Source organism: Athene cunicularia (genome assembly GCF_003259725.1).
Source record: "Athene cunicularia isolate RWA chromosome 4 unlocalized genomic scaffold, athCun1 chr4_part3, whole genome shotgun sequence".
NCBI classification, from domain to species: Eukaryota; Metazoa; Chordata; class Aves; order Strigiformes; family Strigidae; genus Athene; species Athene cunicularia.
Genome location: NW_020799100.1, coordinates 22175536 through 22191990, shown reverse-complemented (window position 1 = coordinate 22191990; position 16455 = coordinate 22175536). Strand labels below are relative to the sequence as shown.

General features: G+C 45.3%; 1 protein-coding gene across 6 annotated transcripts; it reads left to right on the top strand.

The window, feature by feature from the left end:
- Window positions 1–19: 19 nt before the first annotated feature.
- On the top strand, window positions 20–15044 carry RAB41 (RAB41, member RAS oncogene family). 6 transcript variants are annotated; one of them, XM_026848269.1, is made up of 8 exons: window positions 458–1093; window positions 2785–2838; window positions 4903–5008; window positions 8520–8628; window positions 8894–9005; window positions 12192–12285; window positions 14065–14131; window positions 14607–15044. In XM_026848269.1, the coding sequence occupies exons 1-8, from the start codon at window positions 1068–1070 to the stop codon at window positions 14669–14671; spliced, it is 633 nt and encodes a 210-aa protein (XP_026704070.1). In that variant the 5' UTR covers window positions 458–1067; the 3' UTR covers window positions 14672–15044. The 6 variants fall into 6 exon arrangements, 2 of the variants coding, with proteins under 2 accessions (XP_026704070.1, XP_026704071.1); XR_003398373.1 differs by lacking the exon at window positions 14607–15044 and having other exon boundaries at window positions 20–1093; window positions 11603–12285; window positions 14065–14096; XR_003398374.1 differs by lacking the exon at window positions 14607–15044 and having other exon boundaries at window positions 22–1093; window positions 8523–8628; window positions 11603–12285; window positions 14065–14096.
- Window positions 15045–16455: the final 1411 nt, after the last annotated feature.

Here is a 16455-nt window from a genome sequence, read left to right as displayed (position 1 = left end):
GGTGTGCCTCTGGCCGTGCCCGCGCCGAGCGTGGGGCACACACCGGGGAGAGAAAACCAGCGGCGAAGCAGCGCTGTCGGTGTGGCGTGGCTGCTGCCTCCCTTACATCATCTTTTTTGTTTTGCCTCAAGTTGACTCCCTTTTGTACCCTTTCCCTCACAATACACGGAGGAGTTGTATCCTTTTCTTGCAATGGCGGGGTTCTCTGCTTTATTACTCTCTTTAGATCTCTTACTAGAGCTTACCTCAGTCCCAGAGCTGTAGGTCTTGGAGGAATTTCCAGAACTTGTCTAATTCCCCTCCCTTCCTAAGGCGGGATCAGCATTGTTGCCGGTAGATATTTATCTAACCTGTTTTTAACCCTCTCCAGTGCTCACAATTTCACAGCCTTTCTAGGCAATTTGTTCTTTTCGCTCTTCTCTTCCATCCACGTCCTTTGAATTTTTCTTGGCTTCCTCAGAATCGAAGCTCTTAGCTTTGGTTCCTGTTTCTTGTCGGTTCTGCACTTTGTCTCTTGATATCATTTGGAGATGTCAATTTTGAGTTTTGAAGCAAGGCACCAAAGTTAACACTGTATCTAAAATCTTGTTATGAAAAAAGGATGTAAATCCTGAGAGTTGCTTTTTGACCCAGCCAGAAGCAGCTAAAGAGTGTCTGGGGCATCACCGTGTCTTGTTTTGATGTTTATGCCTTTAAGTCCTAGACTTGGTGATTACATAAGTAGCAAAACGAGTAACAAAGCAGATTTATTGCTTGCTCAAAGCAAATAATTCTTTGTCATATGCATCACAACGTACCTAATTTGAGGACCGAGTTTTCATCACGATTTATTTTTGCCCTACTGAGTTTGATTTGATTTTTATCCCTTTGTGAATGAATTTCTTAGCTGGTTATTTCACAGGAGGGTCTAGCTGAGAAATAGCCTGAGATTGGCAGCTTCGTTCTGATGATCAGTGCTACCAGCGTGCCACTCCCAAAACAGTGGTTATTTTTTCTTCCTGCTGCTTGAAAGTAATTTTTCTCTTCTTTTGTAGTTGGGAAGACCTCTCTGATCACCAGGTTTATGTATGACAGTTTTGACAATACTTACCAGGTATGTGGTAGTCTTTTTTTTTATTTATTTTTTTATTAAAAGTATATATGGGTAAATCTATTCCCTGCTGTTAAAATGGATGCCTGTGAGAACTGTTAAGGCAAAGCACATTTGTCCATGAGATGTCAGTTCAATATCATATGTAAGGCTGTAATGTGCCTTGAAATGGAGATAAGACTTTATGATTAAGCCCAAGCACCTGGTATGATGTCAGGAAATACAGAGTGAGAAGCCTTGAGGAAAACAGGGAGAAACATTGGTTTATGGGTTGGCTAACAGAGAAGGCGGTCAGGATGCCTGACGATGGATGTGGAAGTCTCAGGAAGAAGAGAGAATCAGAATCAATAAGATACAGACCAAGAACTATCATAAGCATGTTTGTATCACCTTTAGAGATTTAAGTAGGAATAGTTGAGTCTGGAGTGTATAGATATATCTGTAAGGAAGCAGCATGGTATATTCTCTCTTATTACTATTTTTTTAACTAAAATTTTAAAAAATTACTTTTTTTTTTAACTAAAAGGCTATAGATGGAAAAAAACAGGAAAGTCTTGGTGAGGAAAGAGCAGGATAGGAATGAAGAGGCTGCAGATGAAAAGCTGAAGGTGTTTAAGAGGCCTGAAGATTTCAGGCAAAGTTAGTTTCGTCGAAAGCACACAGCAGTATTTCAAGGGGATACCAAATATCTTTAAAGATGATGAGACTAGGATGTTATAATTCAGGGCAGAAAGAGTTACAGGTCTAGATTAGGGTAATTTTAAGTTGGAAAAAGAAGAGAAGATTGTTTTCTTGAGGGGAAGTCAATCACTGGAACTGGATCCTCTGGTGCTTTCTGTGTTTCTTTTCCTGACTTTTGTAAGGTGCTCTCACAGATTTATCTGCTTATTGTAGCTGTTATAAACTGTGTCCTGGCTGCACAGAATAGGATTCCCAGAAATAAGTACTACAGCAATTGACTGTTATGGGCTCTTCTAATGTTAAATGGTTCACGTTCTGATTCAGACCTGCCAGAACACGTTATGCTGCCTGCGTGTGTTAAGACTAGAGATAATCTGTCTAAAATACTAAAATCTGTTACATCCGTAACTTGTTCCCTGGGGTGATGATGGGCTAGGACATCTGCTTGCTTTAAGTGTCTGGGAGCACATCTAACTTAGGAAATGACTTTAAATGTCTTTGTACCGGAATTGCTGTACAGCAATGGAAACGTGAGTGGAAGGAGACGTACAGAAGGAGCTGCCTGGGTAATGAAGCTTCTGAATGTTACTGGAAAGGAAGCACGTTCTGATATGGAAAGCCCTGAATAAACATCGCTTTTTAGCTTTCAGCAGTCACCCACAATTTGCTCTACCTTTTGGTTGTTTCTAATAAGATCATTCTTAACAGACTGAATTAGAGTGGACCAGAAGGGGATGCCAGTCAGATATGATCTGTGGTAATATGTATGAATGTCTGAGGCTAAAATGGAGACTCGGAGGTTCTTGTGCCGTTGAGAATTGCTGGAAGAATGATGTGAAATGAAGATGGTGCACATACCCAGATTGCTTTGTTCTTATCAACTGTATTGAAGGCAGATGACTTCAGCATCTTAGTTATAAGTTTGTGAATATTTCTGAGAGTTTGTATAGAAAGATCTGATCTTCAGATGCTGGAAGGCAAGTTGCAGCTACTAATGCTTTTCTTCTTTTCAGGCGACCATTGGCATTGATTTCCTGTCAAAAACAATGTATCTTGAAGATCGCACGGTAAGTGAGGCATCTGTGTGATAGCATGGCAACGGCAGCGTGCGTGCTCCTTCGCCTGGCCGTGCCTCCCAACGGCTGCTGAAATCCCACAGAGGCCTTTGTTGGGTCCAGTCGCTGACCCACTCTCCTCTTTCTGATACGTGGTAGTATCTGATACCTCTAGAGTCAAGTCAGAATCTTTCATGCAGAATTGGGGCAGGCTAATGTCTGTATGTTGGGGAACGGGCTGTCTGTTATATGTACCTTAGGTGTAGTTTGCTGCCAGAATTTGCAGCTCTGCCCCTGGGATTGTCAGTATAAATGGGTCTGAGCAGATCCCAGGCAGTCCCAAGTCTTGACATTCACGATTACCAGCGGTGGCATAGCTCCTCCTTGGAGAAAGGCTCCTTTTGCACCACAGTTCTGACATACTGATAATAATGCCATTTTGGATTTAGCTTGCACGAGCTTCCTTTTTGCATAAACAGATCCCTCCCATCCCTCTCCTGTCTCTCAGTATTTGTCTTTTCATTAGTTTATGTTTTGCTAGGACTTGCCATTTTGCTAGTTTTACTGCTGCCTGAGAACTGGGAAACTGTGGCAGGGAGGAAGGGCCCGGTGGTGCAGTGGAAGTCCTTCGTGTTGCTTTGGGTCTGTTGCTTCTCAAAAAGTCTCAGCCAGGTGTGTGTGGTGAGTTTCCTGAGTGCTGCTCTGCCATCTCACCTGGGATTCACTATTAGAAAAGACCTTGCTTAATCTTCGTATGAAAGAAACTACTTGGCTAACGTTCAGCGGCAGTACTGGCAGTGGCAGGAGAAGAAAAAGAGCCTGGGAGTGCTGCTTGACCCCTGTGAAGTTGGGATGCCTTTATGCCCTTTCCGCCAGTGTAGTCTTGATTTCTTGTGCTTGTGTAGGTCAGGATGTCATTCACCTGCTGGCCCGCTAGCCAGAAAAATCACATTTTCTTTCCAATGTTGGACATACTGTTAGCTTTCCTGATTATGCGAGTGGTCCACAGAGCCCATAAAGCCTGTTTAAATAACAGAGGTGTTGAATGTAGATAAGAGGAGGGAGCAATACAAGCACACAAGCTAGTAAAATTCAGACGTTGAAATGATTTATCTGATATGGCTAATGCTGTGTTTTGCAATAGGCTTTGCTGGGCTTGACATGGAGACTGCTAAGCCTCTAACTGCGGCATATGCTTTGGCATATTTGATATGTCCTTAGACCAGATAATAGATCCTGAGATTATACCTGTGCTAGATCACTCAGCTCTAAATACAGCCTGGGTAGCGCATACTAGCCAGCAAAAGGGACAAATCTATGTGGAATTTGGTTTTTCAAAGCCATTTCCAGTAGCCTCCCGCTGAGGGCAGCTCTAAGTACCCCATTTCCAGCACGTTTCCAGTGCGCTGGGGCACTAAGTCAGCTGGGGCCAGGAGAAGCCTCGTCCTCAGTCCAGACTGCCAACCTTACAGCTACAACCTCATTCTTGAAAGACCGAGTAGTATTTCCTTTTCTGTGTTCCCAGACTTGCTGGATTTAAGATAAGCCAGTTTAGAGGGTGTTTGCTGGTCTGGCTCGTACCCCAGCGCTGCGTTTCGCCGCAGCGGGCGTTCCCGCGGGTGAAGCGGTAGCGGGGTGATGTCCTTGCTGTTAGGACTGACCCCAGCTAGTTACCTGTAGGCTGCAGTCTGCTCCTGGGGCCCTTAGAGCCGGAGTCCTGGCATGGCAGGATGCCCTGAGGTATGTATATGCTTGTTTCCCTCCTTAGCAGATGGCGTGAGAAGGTATTTTTTAGGGATACCTTGGTTTTATGATTAAACAGAAGAATGTGTTTGTGTGAGTTATTAGTGGGTCTGTGGAGGTTTCTCAGATGGGCCAGGCTGAGGTTTCTGTGAGAACGCCAAGTGTTGTTGGCTCTTTTCACATTTCTGTTCCGTTTTAACTTTCCTTTTGTTGCGTTATTTTTGCCTTGCAGTTTTTGTTTGTTTTTATTTTTATTTCACTTGAGTTTTGGTTTTGTTTTCCATTTTCCTGCTCTTCCCCTTCCCTCTTCCCCTGCACTTTTCCATTTCCCAGATCAGGCTGCAGCTGTGGGACACAGCCGGCCAGGAGAGGTTCCGCAGCCTCATTCCCAGCTACATCCGTGACTCTGCTGTGGCTGTCATTGTCTTTGACATTACAAGTAGGTATTGAGCCGGAGCGGCTGCAGGGACCTTGCTTTTAACATGGACCTTTTACACATTGCAAGTGGTGGTGGTTATCCGAAAGGAGCTAAGACAGGCTGTCTTGCAGGACCAGAGGGGTTTCATGGGCAGAGAGGAAATAACTGAGCATCTTCCCCCACAACCAGGGGTAACTCCATCCCATAATTCAGCAACTGGGGAATTGTTTAACCCAGGGCTGCTCAAAGCTCCAACGGTGGAGGCGACACACAGAGGATTGGCAGATGGGTGAATAGGGATTGTGACTTCTCATGTGTCTGTGCTGATGGGAATGAGGGGTGATTGGTAGCCTTTGGAAAGCTTTTCACTCTTTCTGCTTTGGATTTTTTTTTTTTTTTCTTAAACCTCAGAATGATAACAGGTTTTTTTCCTTTCTGGATAACCAGAGTTGTAATACAAGTAACAACTTCAGGTGCCAAGGCAAAGGGACACTGTCAGAGTAGGTAAAACAGTGCAACACCCATTTAAATAAAAGCTGTGTAGCAACTTGTGAGGATTCAAGTCTCCCATTTCATTGAAGAAGAGAGCTGGTGATTCATATGAGTAATGAGAGCTTTTGGAAGAGAAGAGATGTAACTACCATAATTACTAAAGAATAAACAAGCTTAGAGGGGAATTCTCTGTAACTCTTGGCATGAATGTTTTAGTATGAGATACAAAGATATGAATACAATTATTTCATTAGAACTCCTTGTTATTGATTCCACTTGATCTGGCTTTTTTGGTTAAGCTACAGTATCAGCATAAATATCTAGACAGGATTTATACCAGTGGGCCAACACCATGTGGACAAAGTCTTAAATAAAGAGTGTAGTGCAGATGAAAAACCTCTGGCCCACCTTTATTCTGTCACAAACTCTAGACTGTAGTGGGGCTTTACGGACCAGGGCTTTGTTTTGTGTTGGTTGACTGAAGCACTTAACAAATAATAGACTTTTCTTATGATTCATCTTGTATATTGAGGGCAAATAACTGTATGGTCTTTCTCCCAGTCCTGTAGCTTAAGTAGTTGACTCTGGGAGGATTTCTGGTTTGGTTCAAACTAATGTAAAACTGATCTGTTTGGGGTTTGAGGAGTGCTGAGATGCTCTGGGAACTCATCTAGGTGAGGCAGCGTGGCAGCCTGCAGAGGTTGGCATCTTTTCTCCTCACTGTTGTGACAGGCACAGGATGCTGTTTATCCATGCAGGTGTAAAAATTTTGCCAGTCTAGGCTGTTCTTAACAGCTTCCAGACGTGTCAGAAATAATTAAGCTGATCTCATACTTTGGTAATGGACTGATCTTTTCAGGTACTTTCATTTGTTCTTGTTACTGTTCTTTGCTCTTAGTGACTGAGAAGCTTTTAGGTTTCTCCTGTTGCTAAAGGAACGTGTTCGTGTACTTCTGAGGGCATGATGATGATTAGGAAAACACAGTTTCCTTTACCACTCTGCAGGGTTGTTTATCAGCACTGTCTTTAATGGTAGCTGTGTTTGGGAACCTCAGATAGTCTCCTGTAAGTTAATGCTGGTCACAGTAGTGTGAAATAGGGACAGTCCCAAAGGACATACTTAAGTACCAGCCAAGATACTCTTGACTAGTAGAGAAAAACTGGTAGCATGTGGGGAGCTGAGGAAAAAAAAGAGGTTAATCTGCTGGGCAGCTTGGAATGCAAGTGGCCTGTAGAGAGCGCCATGGTGAAAGTCTGTTCTCAGGTCCCTCTCTGAACAAGTTACCTGTTTTGAGGAGAGGCTGTGTTAATTCTTGGTTGACCTTTCATCTTTCCTGACTGGTAAGGTCATTAGCACACTGTCGTGCTTGAGTGGCTTATTTATATATTTTTTTTTTTCTTCCCCTCCAAAATGGCTGCACACAAACGTGACTTCTAGAAATGAGAAGCCACAGCAATACTGCAGCTTTCTCAGGTCGTTTCAGGGATGCCTGCGTGGTACCTGCGTAGTGGCTGAAGGCCTTCCCTCTAATAGCATTACCCCGTGCTACAAGTTCTTCCCCAGTTCTGTGGTTATTCCTCTAGTTGCCTTTTTGCCTGTGAGTCTGAGTGTTGGAGTGTTTAAATCACCCCCTTGGTAAACTTCCTGGGTGAACACTCTGGTGGAGCAGCAATGTCTGGGGGACTCTGTGGAAGCTTGTGAAGTCCAGAAGCTGTCCTTACCAATCTGGTCTTCCAGTCCCACGTAATATTGTGCAGGTGCTTGGAGTTTGTCACCCGGAGTTTCTGGGGTGATGAAGAGCCCTGACTTTTGCTACTGTAATCAAGGCTGCCTTCAAAATGAAGCATGAGCTGATTGCTTTAACTATAAGCCTTAATCTTCCTTAAGCCCCAGGGCATCAGATCTACATACCCTGATGTGGGCACCATGTTTGTTTGAATCTGTTTGTAGCAAGACACTTTGCAGACATACGCTCTGTCCAGCTTCTGTTTCTCTTCTAAACAAGCCAATTATTGGTCCTTCTGAAACTCCTTTCTCCCTTGTAGCCAGGCTCCTGCAAGCTGCCTTATTAACGGCTGTCCTGTGCATGAACAGCTGCTCTCCCTCACTGCTGAACAAGTGGCTTTGTGAGCACATCTAACCAATTTGTGTAATTAAGCTGGGATCCAGCATCGGCCCTCCTGTGAAACTCGTGCCTGTTGAGAATGCCAACAGCAATCTTGTTTTCTGGCAGCTACTTGTACAGCTAGCCGTGTGGGGTAATGACTTGGAAGGAAATGGTATGTGGAAAGCTTTTGTTTAGTATTCACTGTGGTAGTTGGGCACGTTTTGACCGTTATTGTTTCAAATAAGCAGGTCCAAGACCTTAGAGCTGTCGTATGTAACAGGTCAGTTTGTGTTTGAGCGCAGTTCTGGAGCTCAAACTGGACCTGTCATCGCGTTTGTGCTTGTTCCTGACTCTTGTGTTTATCTGAAAAAGAGAACCCGGTGCCCTTTGTGTCACGTGAAGCCTAGAGCACGTCACGTTTGCTTTTGATACATCAGTTATTGATTGCCTTAATCTTGCCTGAAAATCCCCGTTGCCATCTTCTGGATGCTTGATGCTGGAGAAAGGCTGCTGGTTTACTGTGGGTGTCTGGGTTGAGGGAATTGCTTGTCTGTCACGTGGGAATTGCCCAAAAAGCTCTGGTCTGAGATGCTTTAGGCAAGGAGTCCTGTGGAAAGTTCTGGGTAGACCAGGAAGGCCAGCTCTCTGTGACTTGTTAGCTACGGCTGTCAGCAGTGTAACCTGGAGCTCTCCGGGCTCAGCAGAACCCCTCGGCAAGCAGAGCAGGTCATTAAAGCACAATATCTACTGCCAGAGGCAGAAAACCCAACTTCTGTGGTGTGGGGGGTATTTGGGGCAAGGTTACGAGGTCAGCCTCTCAGACTGAAGTGCGTGTGGTTTATTCTAGAAATGGCCTTTTCTCTAAAGGACAGTTTCCTCCTTTCTTTTCTCCTGCTCGCTCGTCCTCTCTGCTCTCCCTGGCCTGGTACCAGCAGGTTCGGCTGCAGCTCTGGGACACAGCAGGCCAGGAGCGGTTCCGCAGTCTCATCCCCAGCTACATCCGCGACTCCACTATTGCTGTGGTAGTCTATGACATTACAAGTGAGTGATGCTTCCGTGTCGCGTTGTTTGAAATCCTGCCCGTCAGCAGAACTCTTTAAGTTACGACCAGAAGTTCTGCAGAAAGATACTTAACGTTCAAAACGTTTTTTTTCCCCCCCCAAACCCTGTTTTTCTGTCTGAGCGGAAAATGATTTCTGGGTCATTTATATGTGGTGTGGGGAGATACGGAGAGCGCAGGTGTAGCGTTCTCCCTCTCTGAGAAGAAGTTTTATCCTTAGCACTCCCATCTGATTCTTCCCTACAGACTTGAATTCTTTCCAGCAAACCTCCAAGTGGATCGATGACGTTCGGACAGAGAGAGGAAGCGATGTCATCATCATGTTGGTGGGGAACAAAACTGACCTGGCAGACAAGAGGTAATGGTGGGGGGGAGAAGCTGGCGGCCTTGCTGCCCTGACCAGTAAAAGCCAGGAACTGGCCAACTAGTCCATCTTCAATTGTTGATGTTTAAATGAAGCATAAATACCTTGTCATGAAATTCGATTTCTGGTTTGGGCATAAGCAAAATCACTCCCTTTTGCTATTCCACAAATAGTTTTGGTTTAAAGAAACCTACCTAAAAAAAATTCCTTTTATTTAAATTTAAGTCTCTATGCAATGTTTCTCAATGGTGTATTTTGTCTGATTTTCCTTTTCATGCTGAGGTAAAGCCAAAAAGATGTCATGCAAAAGCAAGGAAATGTGCCTTTTTTCAGTATTCCTGTTTACATGACTCTTTCTGCATGTGCAACTGGAAGTTCCTACTAAAGTCTCTTGTTACAAGATGCAGCACGAGTTTTTGCAGTATCAGTCTAAAAGGTTTCCCTCTGAGCATAAATTTCATGTCATACATGACACAAACTGATCTTGTGGATGCGTGAGAGGAAACTAGATCAGCAAAAGCAGGCTTCCTCAAGAGACGTAAAAAGTTAATTAGACTCTTAAAATCACGTGGACTTAATAATTTGGGACGTGTCATAAAGCATTTTGCTTTTAAAACTCTTAATCCTGTAACAGCGCTTCAACCAACGTAACCAGTGTAATGGCAGTTTAGAAAAACCACAGGTTTGCACTTTTTCTATTTCAGATTCTCTCGATTGTTGATTTAACAAAAACGTTGTTTTCAGAGATTTTAATTCTTTATGAAGACATCAGAAACAGTGTCACTGAGGAAAGGTTTTTATTTTAATGGTTAGTAGTTGGCAAAGGGAAGATGGAGTAAGCCGTGTGGTTCCTTACAGTCCCAATTATTTTAAACTGAAACATCTTCACAGACACCATGTGTGTGCCTCGTCGTGTGTCGTAGCACATAGGAAGTATTGAAATGATGGGGAACTTTTATCGATGCAAAAGAAAGCACCTCAAAACGGCTGAACTGGGAAACACCTGGATCTCACAGCGAAAATGGGGTCTTACAAAATCAAACCCTTCTCTGTTCACGAGACACTTCTGATCAAAGATAACCGCTTGAAAAGCCTTACAGGTTGAATGTTCATGTTTTCTCTGAAAAACCTTGCACTATTCTCTGACCTGCCTGTTTGTTTACTCTGTTCCTTGGGGTGATGGGCCTAATAGGGATCTGACTGTTTCACTGTTGGATGCTACCACATTTTAAATTCTAAACCTTGCTTTACTCACTCCTGCAGCGTACGTACTGCTTCAGAACATACTGTGACTGGTTTTGTCTTGTGGTTTTGCTGTTGTCCAAATGCCCATATGAGATTGTACCCAGCATCCCTGGTGCACAGCCTGGTGTCAGGAGATGCTTTTTGCCCCCAGTCCCTGGATGAGTCGTGCTGTTAGATTTTAGTTTGCCGTGCCTAGCAGGAAAAGCACAGACAATTCTAATAATGGCAGGTGGTTTGAGTCGGTGGGGAAAAGGATAACGTTAGACTCCAGCTGGGCACTCCATGGACTTTGTACTGATGGTTCTTACAGAAATGTGTTCTGTGTCCTCCACGCAGACCACCTCAGTCTTGGCAGCTATTTGGCTTTTCCCACTTGCAGTGGGAGGCCTTTCTGAGCGTCCTGTGCTTTGCACTGTGGAAATACTGAGTAAAACTTCTGCTCAGAGCTTCAGAAATTTGATTAAAATATATCTAGATAGCTCATTTGGATTAAGAATTCCAGGTGGCAAGACCTCAGATCAGTCTGGTCTCTGAAATCAGCTTACAAAAAGTAACAAGTTCTACTTGAGCCAGCTCTGGGTGTTGACCACTTGGTATCTCTTCAGTCCTCCTGGGAGCTAGAAATAACTGCAGGTCCCTAACTGAATAACCTGGCATTTAGACTTGAGACATTTCTATCAAAATCCAGTTTTGCGTGGAGCTGGAAAACCCAATGGGATAACTTCAGCCTCGGATTATTTCCTGATGGTATGTAAGTGAAGCGTGTGTGCAGGACAGCTGGCCCAGCACTGCTTAAGAATTAGAAAGACCAGAAAATAGTTGGAAACATAGCTACAGTTGAAATTCATTTAGCATTAGAAATTCTTATTTTAGACGTTTAATGAGAGTATCAGTTTAATGTAAGTGACTCTATCCTTGCCTTCTGGTCTAGGCTAGAATTTGGGTTCATGGTGTGTATCCAGGTACCATTAAAGGAAGCTGCCTGGCCTTTCTTTTAAAAGGAAGTTAGATCTGTCTTGTGCTGAAAGCCTTTGAAGGCCGGACAAAGCCCCAGTATCACTCTGAGCTTGGTCACATTGTTCGAGGTGGAATACAGCGGATTGGGAGCCGTTCGTCCTCGGGTAAAAAACAAGTGATGATGCAAGTGAAGCTCTGAGGGCAAAAAGCTGAACTAAAAATAGCACTGTTCCTATTTGGTGCAGCCTGTTAAGTTTTTTCTTTCCTTTTAATGTTGCTTCAGTTGGTAGCTGTTTTTTTTTTTTCCTGCAATTTTCTTTTTATCATTTTTTGGACTATTTTTCTTTGTTTTGGTTTTTCTTTTCTGTGATTTGTTCTCGTTGCTGTAGACAGGTTTCTGTAGAGGAGGGTGAGAGAAAAGCCCAAGAACTGAATATGATGTATATTGAAACCAGTGCTAAAGCAGGATATAATGTGAAACAGGTATGTACAGGCTGTTGGTCAGAGATGCCATTGCAGGTGCTTGCTCGCGGGCAGCAGCCTACCACTTGCTGTTGCACTGCACTCGCTGCTGGAGCCTTTCTGAAATCTTTCTGTAACCTTCCCTTCTGTCAACTTTTGGGAAACTGCTTTTTATATCAGGTGCAGCATTTGGGGATTCTTCCTTCCCTTGAGGATGCTGTGAATGAGGCTCCAACGTACTGCTCAAACTTCATCCTGTGCTGCTCATCTGTTACTAATAGTCCTAAGTCCAGGGTCCCCTGGTAACTTACCTGAGGTTGTCTCATTCTTAGCTGGAGGATCTGGGAGTCTTAAAAACTTGGGGGGTCCTGAGGTCTCCCTGGTGGTCTCTGTGCTCTTGTAAGGGGTGGTGAAGCAGCCACTCTGCTGGAGAGCGTCTCCGTCACGGACATCTCTAACTCTTCCTGTCTGTTCTTCCTTTTCTGTCTTCCCGCTTCTGTTTGCATCTTTGTCCAGGCAAATCACTACAGAAGAAGGTGAACAGAGAGCCAAAGAGCTGAATGTGATGTTTATTGAGACCAGTGCAAAGACTGGCTACAATGTGAAACAGGTAGATCAATGTCCTGTTCTAACGACAGGAAATCTTGTGCTTTACTGCTCTGTGTATGCTTCTGCGTGGTGTTCTGTTCCATCAGATGTTTGCTTATATTGTTTAGAGTCAACCCCTGAGGTGCTTCTTGCCCAATGTTCGCTGCTGCTTTACCTAGTGGAAGCTCCTCTCCTGTCAAGTCAGTGGTTCCCTGTTAAAGCTCAGCCAACTTACCTTGAAAGAAAGAGGAACTGAAAACCAGAATGTGCTGAGCGATGGGAACGGCGCTGTCTTGTGCAGCCAAACAAAATTTTGCACGTTCCCTTTGCTGTTGTTAACAGTTAATGCACTGTTTCCTAAAATCAGTGTTGACATCAGTCAGGATAATTGCTTATGCTGATTCTACTAGGGTGGAAGTTCCTGCCTCTGTTTGCAAGCCGCAGAGGAAAATCTTAGAATAGTTGAGGTTGGAAGGGATCTCTGGAGATCGTCTAGTCCAGCCCTCATGCTCAGAGCAGGCTGAAGTAACACCAGTTGAGTTCTGAATTTCTCAAAGGGTACAGACTCCATCTATCTCTCCAGGCAACCTGTCCCCGTGTTTGACTGGAGAGTAAAAAAAAAAAAAATTAACTTTTTTTGTTACGTTTAAGCAGAATTTCTTGTATTGCAGCTTGTGCCCATATTGCCTCTTGCTATAAGCTCGTGATCCTGCTCTCCACTAGTTCCGGAATCGTTCTGAAGTGTGACAACTTGGGGCATAAGGCCCAGGGCTCTGCAGGGAGCTTAGGTACTGTTGGTGTCAGCTGGGAACCATACGTAGAGTTTGCTGCACATCAGCAGCTTAGGAGACCCTCACAGTGCAATAAGGAGACTTTGGGTTTGTTTCTTTTTGGCTTTTCTGCGTTGAATCCACTTTAGCCCTTGGTTCTAACTTACTGTTGCTTTATTTGCTTAGCGGGTGTTTGCAGTGAGAACATCTGTGACTAAAAGGATGCTAACTGCAGCGCTGGGCTGGCTTGATTTTCCAAGTAACACAGTTTGGAGGTGTGGATGAGAAGCCCCTGCCATGCAACTGTGAGAAGAATCATCCCTAGCTGATGATTTCTTTATGCAGTGCTTTTCCTCAGCCTGCCTGGTGGTGGCTCTGTGGTGTTAGCTGCTGCCTTAATGTCAGCAGGAGGAGCTCTAAGCATTGACTTGAAAAACTGTGCAAAACCATTTTCTGTTTTTTAGGGGGATATGATAGTCCTTCCCACCTCTAGCCCATCCTTAATAGCTTCAATGCAGCTCTCTTGAGCCAGCTGTTCTGCTCAGAAATGGCTGGTTTGCAGCAGGACTGAACTGAAAGGATGGGCTGTTAAACCCCAGTTATTCCATAGACTTCTTAAACCTTGGGTCTCTCCTGAGGTTGCTTATCAGAAGTCCCAGACTGTGCACTGTAGCGCTGCTGGGTGCAGAAGCTGGTGAGGCTGGGAATGAGTAAATGACAGGCTCACTGAGTGCAGGAGGGAGGTGGCTTATGCATCCCTGGAAGCATTGTTACTAATTAATTCCATATTCCGTTCAAGTAGGAATAGATAAAATAAAACAGGTTTGAGGGCATTGAATAACTTCTTTAACAAATCCTATTAAATTTCTTAGGTAAAATTCTCATGGTGTTTGATCCCTGCTTGCTGAATTACCCACGTGACAAGTTTGTGCAATTCGGACTCTGATCTGCTGTAAAGCAATGTTTTTTAACATGATTTTTTTTTTTTTTGTCTGACAAGCCTTCAGCTTTTACCTCTTGTTACTTTCCAGCTTTTCCGTCGTGTGGCTGCTGCCTTACCTGGGATGGACAGCACACCAGAGAAGAGCAAAGAAGACAGTATCCTTGCTTTCCCCTTGTTCTCTAGAATTTGACAATTTGTTTAGGTTGAGCTAACAGACTTGTTGGCACGTTGTGGGGATGGGCCTTGCTGGGGTTTTGCAGAGAGGTGGCTGAGTGTAAATCGAGGACCCTGCTTGTGGTCTCTATAGAAATGTACACAACTACTTCTAACAGCAAGCACAAGTTTTGCTTTCTTCACTGAAGCTTAGGAGAAAATCTACATGATTTTAAAATACTCTGAAAGTTTGTTTCATCTTTTTGCACAGGACTTTCTTGTGTGCAGACCTGCTTGACCGGGCTTGAGCCTCTAAACAGTCTTGACACACTGAGTCTGCTGGTTTTGCAGTTAATCCTGCTCAGGCAGGATGTGCTCTGCTCCAGCAGAAGGGATAGCTGACAACCTCTCCAGACACTGCTCCCTTTCTCTGCTCTTTCCTCGAACCACGTGATTTCCTTAACTTGTCTCCTGCAGTGATTGACATCAAGCTAGAGAAACCTCCTGAGCAGCCAGTAACGGAGAGCGGGTGCTCCTGCTAACAGACCCGTTCTGTAGCAGCACATTCCCCAACCGGCCAGTCTCACTGAAGAACATCACCGCTCATTGGCTAGGCAACCCTACTTTGTGGGCTGAAAAAACGATCTACTAAGCGAGCGAACTCCCTGTTTACTGGTGGGGAGCAGCCCCGGCCGCCCCTCTTACTGCATGGTATGAGCCCTGAGTGCAGAATGAGTGTCCTGTCGTTTTACTTTTTGTTGTTTTTTTTTTTTTATGTTGTTGCACTTTGGCACTGTGGTTGGTGCCCTTTACACTCTCTTCCTCTCCTCCTTCCCCTCTTCCTCACCTTGAGCCTGTCTGCTCGGATGTATCTTGTGAATGCAATGGAAAAGCCACCAAGTTAGGGAAGACAAAGCTTGGGGGTGGGCTTTCCACCTTCCTTACTGCCTTGCATCTTTAGTTCCCTGACCACTCCAGCCCTCTCACTACCCTGCATCCCCACTTCCTCTGTTGAAAGGCTGTTCCCTTTGAACCAGTCAGTTGGACTTGGCCTTGCCTTTTTGGACAATACAGGTTATCCGTTTCTAGGCTTTTGCTTCCTGCAGGGCACACACAACATTAGCTCCTCCATTTCTCCTTTCTGTGGATGAGCTTGGTCATGACTCCTGAGTTCTGCCCCTTGATTTACACGCGGCACTGGAAACCCCCAAACTCTGATAGCTTTGGCCTCGTTGCTCCCATTTGTGTAGCAGAGCGCCCCCCCCCCGACTGCTCTCCTCAGTTGGAATATCTTCCCATCCCAAGGATGTTGGCGCTTGGTCGGTGCTGGCTCTCGGGCGTGGGGAAGAAAGAGGGTAGGGAGGCTTAGCAGCGTGAGGCTGGGTGGGGAGAGATCCTCTGGGTGGTTTGTAGAGACAGGAATGGACTGCAAACAGTTACCTGGAATCCATCACGATGGGGGTGCTGCCTGTGCTGGGAGTCACGGAGGCCCTTGAGGCTCCTTTCTTAGTCTCTGGGCTTCTGTTTGTCATCGGGAGCTGCTTCATGTGGAGCAGGGGGGCTGCAGCAGATGGAGGGCCCGTGGTAGCTGTTGTGCTTTCCTGTCTAGGTTGCTGCTTGATGAAATCCTACATAGCTGCTTCTGCCTTTGTAGTCATCTGCTGGGGACTGAGAGCCATTTCACTTTTGGACTAGTGCTAAGCTCTAAGGTTGCCAGAACTGAGACGAGCAGGGGCTGGGGCTTAGTGCCAGACCTGGGTGAAGGAATATACGCTGCTGAAGTGAATTGTGGTGTTGCTTCTTGACCATGGAGCTTGGGAAATCCATGCCCTGCCCCTGGTTTCTAATAACGTTAGTGGAGCTTTTCAGAGGCTTTTACGGGGGGGTTTCATCTATCTGTCCTAACCAGAAGTCTGGCAGTTTGTTGACAGCGAGGAGAATAAAACAGTCGGATGGCTCTGGAGGGTGCTAATGGGCAGGAGAGCGACTGACAGCGGTGTGACGGGTGGGGACAACCGTGTTCGGTGGTTCTAGTGGCCCTCCCCTGGCAGGATACCTGTTGGCCACTGACACTGTGCACTTCAAAGCCCGCAAGCCATCGAGGGAGGGGAAGGGGCAACCTCGGCCTGGGAGCTGGCAGTCCCCGCCTTGGATTAAGGTGACTCTGGCTACCAGCGACTGACCTTTTGTTGCCCAGAGCCTTGTCCCTTCCCCTCTGGTCGTGCTGGCCTGCAGGAGGCAGCCGGGATGCGGTTTCCCATTTCACTCTGGAGTGTGTGTGTGTGTGTGTGTGTGTGTGTGTGTGCGCGCGTGTGTGTGTGTGTGT